Raw genomic sequence first — 8845 nt, 5'->3', positions numbered from 1 at the left:
CGTGATTTTTAGATTATTATAAATGCTTTCGGTGTAATCTAGGAAATGCTCTGCAAATGCTTTTCCTCCGAAGCATACTCTACTTGGATGGTTAAATTGGTTAGTAGTGTTGTAACGCTTTAAGATTTCACAAGAAGCGTGCGACAGTCCCAAATCATCAACAAAGTAATGCTTCACTAGATCTTGAAAATTTCTCCATCGTAGAGCAAAGACTGACTTATTCGCAGGTATCTCGCCTTGGTATTTATTATTGGTAAACAGAGAACCCCAAGAATCATACCAACAGCTATCTTCTTGAAGCAAAGTGTAAAATCCGAGTTTCTTGAACTTGCCAAAGAGGACATCTATGCCGTATGTTTCGTTGACGTGTCCACCCGAGTAATCAAAGTCTTGTTTGCCGGACATCAATGCTCTGATGTTGTGAAAAGTATACGCCGCAGTGCTTTGCATCACCTCGAAGTCAAATACAGATGCGTTGTAAAAGTTAGACTGATGAACGATCTCCCTCAAGGCTTTCACTGTCTTGGGAAGCGCACGGTAGAAATGTGGTCTCGAGACTGAATCAAGAACCACGATGTTCAAGTTGAACCCCACTGTGTCTCGTAAAGTTCCTTCGTAGATCTTGTGAAAACCAGTAAAAGTAAACAGCTGTTCAATGAAACCAGAGCCTTCTTTATGAACGCAAGCAAGAAAACAAAAGTTAAAATCATGGGATGCCAAGTTCGTTTTCGCGTACCTTTCCAAATACTTTGCCAGTCCTTTTGAGGTGACAAAACGTTTCCACAAAGACCTTTCTTTCAAAATCCCGAAAACAGGGCTAATTTCAAGAACGTAAACAGGATTAATCCCGCACTCAGATATGTCGCATTTGATTTTTGCTTCACTTTGGTTTGAAAAATGGTGTCCCAATTTAAATGAACATAGCTGATAATGGAGTTCGTTTGAACATTTTACAGGTTCACTTTGAAGACCGTATTCCTTTGAAGCCTTCAAGCAAGAACTTGAGTCGACCTCACGTGGAATGCAACTCGCATTGTCCCTCAACTCTCTCGGTCTACGTAAACTTAGCAATGGGCATACAGAAGGCTTTCTATAGTACTCTGTGTCTTCCAGGGTATTGAAAAGTATTGGAAATAAACGTGGATTAGTGGTAAATGTTCTTGGTGGTGGAATTGGCCGCATTTGGCCCGATCGTGATGACTGATCAGGTTTCCTGACTTTACTCTTCTCAGCTTCCTGCTTCTTAGGTCTAACAAGTTTTACCTGTGTGTGTACATCAACGTCACCGACATTAATTTGTCCTTTGGGAACGACAGCAGATCTTGTCCCATGGTTCCGACTTGTGTTTAAACTATTAAAAGGCAAAAACTCATCATCTTCTTTGCGGTCTATTCTGCGAATTTTGTCCTCAAGATCAGCAAAAAATATTTTGGTTTTGCTTAGTGCAGTCTGATATTTTTCCATTATCTGCTTACTCTTATTACGAAGATCCTGTGGCAAATCAGTCGTTTTTCCCGACTGAAGTGGCATCGGTCTAATTTGGTCAGCGTCATGACCTGGTTTTATATCAGTAGCAGCTTCCAGGTTGTTTAATGCATCATGATTGTCACTGTAACTGTAATCACTAATATTAATCATATTCATTGTCATCGCCATCATCGTTATCGCTGACTTCATCATCACTGCCGCCATCATTATCGACGCCCTCTTCATCATTAGTACTAGGAGTTACCATGATGGTCTTATTAACACCTTCCGTGGAATCATAACGTATTGTTTCTTCTTCTCGAAAGAATGCCCCTTCTTCCTTAGCAGATTCAGGTTTCGGCGTGTCACCTAAATCGGCTAGAGATTCCGGGTCTCCAAGCTCAGTTCCATGTCTAAACTGTGAGGTTATCGTGTTGGATGGTGTGTCACTCTCTCCTGTGAATGTGAACAACGGTAGTGACTTAATATAGCGAAACCTCATACACTAACCAGCTTATGAGATCTCGAGTCCCATCAAAATAGACACTGTACCCATAGTTACCTAGGCCTGTGACGCTGTTTACTAAGATAGTTACACTCCGGGGAACTGCAAATGAGTCTTAATGAGGATAAAGGCTTTCGTTTCCGGCACACTAAACAAACGTAACCGTGACCCTCTATTCGTACATCTGATTAACTAAATGTTAAGTTGTAGACTTAGGCTTGCTTTCAATTCTTCTTAAATGGAAAGTGATTATCGCCCGTTTTCGATTTTAACTTTTCTTGGCGCCTTAACACAACGTTGGGTTTTCTCCACTGTCTGAGGCCGAAGAAACTCTCCTTTGCCCTTTTCCACAAAATGGTAGTGCCCATAAAGTTCGAATTAGGGAGAGAAACACAAATGGGAAATAAAGATTTTTTTCCCTCAAATGCGAAATGTATATCGGCAATAGACCTGAGAAGTTTTTTCACAGATTATACAATCTAGATGATTTTTCACCAAATATTTCGCGAGACCTAGAAAGCCATTTTACATTTGTTTGCTCAGTCTCCTAGACTATGAATGGCTGCGAGGCTGCCGGTGATCTTGCATTGATACAGACCTCACTGCTTTTATCATAAAAACTGTGTTGTTGTAATTCTAACTGGTCTACATTAACACTGGAAAAGCACAAAGGATTGTATCAAAACAGGGTCACTGGCAGCCTCGCTTCCATTCTTAGGCCAGACTGAGCTTGGCTTAGTTAGTAAAATGGTCTACGAAAGTGTCAATTTGACTTTCTAATAAGCTTGGCGTGGACCATGTACAAACTCTGAATGAATCTTGCATTACCTTTGTCAGGTATGGGAAGCTCTTCTTTAGGTGTCGTTTTAGCGTTTCTGGTCAAACTGGAATAATCTTTGAATGATCCCAAATAGACAAGCGAAGCAATAATTAGAAGAACACCGACGAAGAAAACCTGAAAAGAAAAAGAAAAACAAACGAACAAATTCAAAGTATAGCTAATACAACTTGGAATTTCATGCATGTGTGAGATTAAAGGTGAGAAAGGGTACCAGATTTTACAAGCCGAGCAGGCGTTTTGAAAGCTATCGATTGCTGATCGTCACATTCATTTGGTAATCATGTTGAAGAAATTTCCCAAGGAGTGCAACGGGGCCTAGTACTGAAGCGCTACGCCGCGGGCAAACGGCTTCCACACCTGCTTCAACAACCGTTCCATTTTGACAATCAAGAGACTCTTAAGACAATTTACTATTCACTTGAACAACCTTATTTGTATTATTGTGATGTTGTAAGGGGTGACTGTTCCAAAACACGTGCTGACAAATTACAAAAGTTACAAAATACGGCAGCGCGGATTATTACTAGGGCTGATTACTCTATTCAATCATCAGCAGTGCTAAATTCTCTAGAGTGGTCTAACTGAGAGGAAAGAGAGAAAAAGCACTTGTTAATAGACCAATTTGGCTAACTCAATGTTGTACCCAATTCAAATCCTTCGGGGTTAAGATTCTTTGTGTGTTGAATTTGCATGACAATGAAGCATTCACATTTAAATGAAATGGAAATACTTGGAACAAAACGTTTTATTCCCAAAAGATTTGAATTGGGTACAACATTGAGTGAGCCGAATTGGTCTATAGACCGATTTCGTTATATTAAAATTCAGTTCGAAACAAAAGACATCATCTCGAGGCTCTGGGGAATAAATATAAGGATTTGTATGAGTTTATTCCCCAGAGCCTCGAGATGATGCCTTTTGTTTAGGACTGAATTTTAATATATCGAAAGTGGGCTATTACGGTGTTTAAAGTATTCAATAATATGTGTCCGACGTATCTTCAGGAGCATTTTCATAGAACCTCTGAAGTTCACAATTATAACTTCAGGGGTTCGAACTATGACTTCCAATCAGTTCCGCTACCTAAAACGAATTTTCTTGAACGTCCTTTCTCTTATCGAGGTGCAATGGCTAGGAACCAACTGTCAAATCAAATAGATTTAAACGTGCGATATCCTAGGACACATTTTACATCGCTAGCTGGGCACATTTTTACATGGCTTGTTTCGTACTATTATTTAGTAAATTATGATTGTTAGTAATTATTACTATTGTTTAAATTTCCTTGACATTAATTATTTTTTGCGCTAATTTATACCTAGTTTATTAGTCGTTTCAACAATTACATCTCGTAATTCTTGTAATTTTTAGCATTTATATCTTGTAATTCTTACACGGCATGTCTGAAAACCAGCTTGCTGAGCCATTTACCGTGTTTTAAATAAAGTTGAACTGAATTGAATACGGAGCTTTATACTCAAATTTGGTTACTATCAGAGCAATATTGACCACAATGTAACAACGAGCCTGCATTAATAAGACAATGATCATTAGTCGGCAATCAATTCTTTTCATAAAGTTAAGAAGGCCTTCCTATGACCAGCTAAGCAAAACACAGAGCACAGAGTGTTAACAAAGGCGTTTAAAACATTAGCAACTCAGTCTAATTCGAACACGATTGTTTAAAAGTATTATAGAACATGAATGGTTTATTGTTATGTGCTCCCGTTGTCGTCGGCAAAACCTAAATTTGGTGATTTCTCGTTGTTGTTTTGTGGAGTACGGCAAGTATTTTCCACTTTTTAACCAATGATATTCTTGTTTTGTGGCGTTGTCATGTGGGCCCTAGTATTGCACTGCGCATCCTATTCTGCGCTTAACATAGCTTAGTCCACGTTCGTATTCAGGCATGCTACGAAGCTTTATGGTCAAATTTCACGGCGCAGTTCTGTTTTCTTTGTCTCACAAGTCTCAAGGGAGAGTTCTAAACAAAACAATGTTTAAATTCGTAGCCATGGGTGAATATTGATATATCGGAACGTGGCAAAAAACATTTCAAAATGGCAAACTTTCGTCCGGCAAAACTTGCTAGAAAGAAGAATTGCCGTTTTAATTACAGAGCATACAATAAAGAGCAGAATGAAAAAAAACATTTAGACTCTCGCAAAAAAAAAAAAAAAGTAAAGTAATAGCCTTACTGATGCTTAAGTGTCATTTCAGTCCGAACCGTGCTATCGGGGAGAGGTGTTGTCGAGGGGCCGAGCTCAGTTTGCTTTCTGTTTTCTCCTAAACGAGTTGGTGACCTACATTTTTTTGGCATAATTTTATTCTCTTACTCCTCTTTGTGCTGTAAAACTAAAAAAAAAATTACGTCAGGAAGAAAAGTTACAGGGGCAAAAAGTATTCATAACCATCACTCGTGAACACAAAATCGTCTCCTCGAGACCACGCGCCCAAGCAATTTGTAATCAGTGCCTTTTCATGACGTGTGCCTGTGCCATAGAACAAACACTGAATTATTTCTTTTGAGCAATACAATACACCTGTTTTGTTATTTCAAGAATTAACTAAAAGCTGTGCTTTCTGTTCCTGCAAAACGTAGAGTGAACCGATGGAACAGACTTGTCCTTGATACATGATTAAATGGGTAACTTGATCAAGTTATATCCCCCAAACGAGCTTGGTAACCTATTTTTTTAATTGCAATTTCGAGTCACCATAATATATGGAACAATCGAGAAAAGTTTAAAGAAAATCTTACGACCACTTTTATTACTAAGGAATCACCTTAAGGAGGCTCGAAAGGGTTTCAGCACTTAAGAAGACTCTCTGTTTAGATCGAATAACGCTACAACACTGTATCACGTAACAGCAATGTTGTGGTACCATATGAAACACCGATTATTTCCAAACAAGATGTGATCATTATTGCGATGTAATACGTTACCTGCGCTTTCGGCGCTCGCGAGGCGCCGCAACGTCCGGTTCTTTCAGAAATATGTCCGCTACTTTACAAAACTGTCGAAAACCCTGATTTAAGATTCTAGTTTCCTTGTTAAAATCATTTTTGCCAGGGCTTAGTGCTAATGATTGCGGTCGCACTTGTGTTAAATCAAGTTCTATTGTTCAGTGTTCCCCTATAAGGATTCCACTATTGCACTGTGTTTCTCTCAAATGTGACCACAACTTAATGAGGGGTTTAAACAAAGACGGCGGACACGACAATAGGGACCTTAAGCAACTACGACGACTATGAGGTTTAATTAGCAAAAACAATAGTTCTGCACGCCGTGCACGTGCGTTTTATATTTCGATACATTTCTTTGCTCATTTCTTTTCTCACGTGGAGGACGAGAGCACCTGACGATGAATTTTCAAATTTCTTGCTAAATATCCACACCGTTCTCATCAATTTTATTCTTGAAATGAGTATTCGCACTTTCCAAGCCGAGCGACTTAGAGTGATCACAAAATTTTACAGTAACGGGAAATAATATTTTTAGATAACGTTCTGGCAGCCGTCGTCGTCGGCCTGGCTTAAGGGGGCTCGAACCATCGCGCTCTTATTAGAAGGATCGGCACCACAACGTTGTATTGGCAATATTGTGATACCAAATGAAACACGAATTATTGCTGAACAAGATACAGTCATTACTGTGACGTAATATGTCACCGTGGCAATAGGCAAGGCCTGTAAAAATACCCTTTAGTTTGTCTTTAGTTGCTTATATCTCAAAAACGAATTCGGTGAGCCCCATTTTTTTTATATCTGAAAAGTAATTAGAAGGGCATGATGAAACTTGCTGCAAAGTTTTAAAAAATTCTGTCTCGTAGATTCAGAGCCACCTTAATTTTGTGATTTTGTTAAGGTTGCTCTGAATCGTCAGGACAGAATTTCATCGTGGGCCTCTAATAACTTTTCAGAAATAAAAGAGGGGGGTCACCAAGTTTTTCCAAGTGACGCTCTTATTAGAAGGATCGGCACCACAACGTTGTATCATGTATTGGCAATATTATGGTACCAAATAAAACACGAATTATTGCTGAACAAGATGCAGTCATTATTGTGACGTAATATTTCACCGTGGCAACGGACAAGGCCTGTAAAAACACCCTTCAGTTTGTCTTTATCAAGTGAAGCTATGATCTTCGCAGTTATGAACGCAATTTTTACAATTGCGTAGAGAAGCCTGAAAAATTCAGGACTTCAACAGGGTTTGAACCCGTGACCTCGCGATTCCGGTGCGACGCTCTAACCAACTGAGCTATGAAGCCACTGACGTTGGAAGCTGGTCATTTGTGGGTTCTAATGGTCCCGTGAGGAATAAATCAATGATGAAATGGTATATGAAATGAATCATATATGAACTGCGGATATGAAATCAAGTGAAGCTATGGTCTTTGCAGTTATGAACGCAATTTTTACAATTGCGTAGAGAAGCCTGAAAAATTCAGGACTTCAACGGGGTTTGAACCCGTGACCTCGCGATTCCGGTGCGACGCTCTAACCAACTGAGCTATGGAGCCACTGACGTTGGGAGCTGGGCATTTGTGGGTTCAAACCGCGTTGAAGTCCTGAATTTTTCAGGCTTCTCTACGCAATTGTAAAAATTGCGTTCATAACTGCGAAGATCATAGCTTCACTTGATTTCATATCCGCAGTTCATATATGATTCATTTCATATACCATTTTATCATTGATTCATTCCTCACGGGACCATTAGAACCCACAAATGACCAGCTCCCAACGTCAGTGGCTTCATAGCTCAGTTGGTTAGAGCGTTATATGGTACCATAACATTGCTGTTACGTGATACAGTGTTGTAGCGTTATTCGATCTAAATAGAGAATCTTCTGAGTCTTGAAACCCTTTTGAGCCTCCTTAAGTAATCAAACAGGTTAAATGTTTGTTTTTGTTTGTTTGTTTGAGTAATAGCCTCTGGTGTGATCTCTTTGTCATTTTTAGTTTTCACTTTGCCGTAAACTGAAGCGATAAAACATATGATACGATAGCAATTTGTTATACTAGAGGAAAAATATGATAGAGTTGCATTAATCGGCAACAATATATTAAAAAATACAGGTTAAATAACGGTCCATTCTAATGCAATAATGCCATCTGCAAACTTCTTACCAAAAATAGTACACAAATCGAATCGATTTTTGGATCTGCTGCAAAAACCAGCGTCAACAAAACAAGAAAATTCCATCTCGGACTGAGTAAACAGCGTGCAACGGTAACTAAATAATCAGAACTATTATTTCACGGACCGGTGATTGTACCATCACACCACAGTTTTGAAAAATCAGTGTTGATACTTGTCGTTTATACATAAGAACATTTACTAACTTACTCACTTTTCTGTTTCGAGGAATGAACAAACCCAGTATCGACTTAGCCGTCATTTTCAAGCGCTGAGTATTGCGCTAATAAGAAGACATTTAAGCGAACCATCAGTCCTTCACTTCGATGTTTCCTCAGTATAAACAACAAACGCGTGACTTAAAAAAAAATCTTCCATGACTTGATGCGAAGTTTCCCCGCCCGAAGCATCCAATTGCTACTTTTCTCTACATTCTTAGTTGAAATTGTCAACGAAGGCCGAGAAAAGCCCGTGAATCTTGTCATCAGGAAGCAGGTACAAACAGGTGCTTTTTGGTTTTATTACTATCTGTTTAACACCCCATGAATGAACCAAAAACAAACGAAGTCATTAGACCTGCTATTAATCGCGATTACTGCGCAGCGGAGCGTTACCTTTTTTGATTATTGTTATTATTATTTTGTTGTTGTTGTTGGAAATCATTTGTAGTTTTATCTTTTGTTTTCTTATGACGTCGGATTGGCCATGTTGGTATCCTTAGCCAGACACACTGCTAGGCAGTAGGTTTGGAATCCTAAACGTATCTCCCAGGAATTGATTGTTGAGTCTAATCCTCAAGAAGATTATATAGTCCGTGCTAGTTTTCCATGTTTTTTTACTATCCCGGCATGCTGCAAACGTGCCTGTCTCCCATTACCAAGTACTTTG

At 39.2% G+C, this 8845-nt stretch overlaps 1 protein-coding gene across 1 annotated transcript in view; it reads right to left on the bottom strand.

Moving 5' to 3' along the window:
- Positions 1-8417, bottom strand: part of LOC137967454 (uncharacterized) — a 9651-nt gene extending 1234 nt beyond the window's left edge. Inside the window, exons 1-3 of the mRNA XM_068813976.1 lie at positions 8172-8417; positions 2801-2927; positions 1-1923 (exon numbers count right to left, since the gene is read on the bottom strand). The exon at positions 1-1923 is cut by the window's left edge and continues 1234 nt beyond it. Of these exons, the coding sequence (XP_068670077.1) occupies positions 1631-1923; positions 2801-2927; positions 8172-8219 (468 nt within the window). The 5' untranslated portion in view covers positions 8220-8417 and the 3' untranslated portion in view covers positions 1-1630. The remainder of the gene's footprint in view (positions 1924-2800; positions 2928-8171) is intronic.
- Positions 8418-8845: the final 428 nt, after the last annotated feature.

The sequence above is a fragment of the Montipora foliosa genome, chromosome 8, assembly GCF_036669935.1.
Source record: "Montipora foliosa isolate CH-2021 chromosome 8, ASM3666993v2, whole genome shotgun sequence".
Classification (NCBI taxonomy): domain Eukaryota; kingdom Metazoa; phylum Cnidaria; class Anthozoa; order Scleractinia; family Acroporidae; genus Montipora; species Montipora foliosa.
The sequence above is the reverse complement of the archived record's forward strand: the minus strand, read 5'-3'. Positions and strand labels throughout refer to the sequence as shown.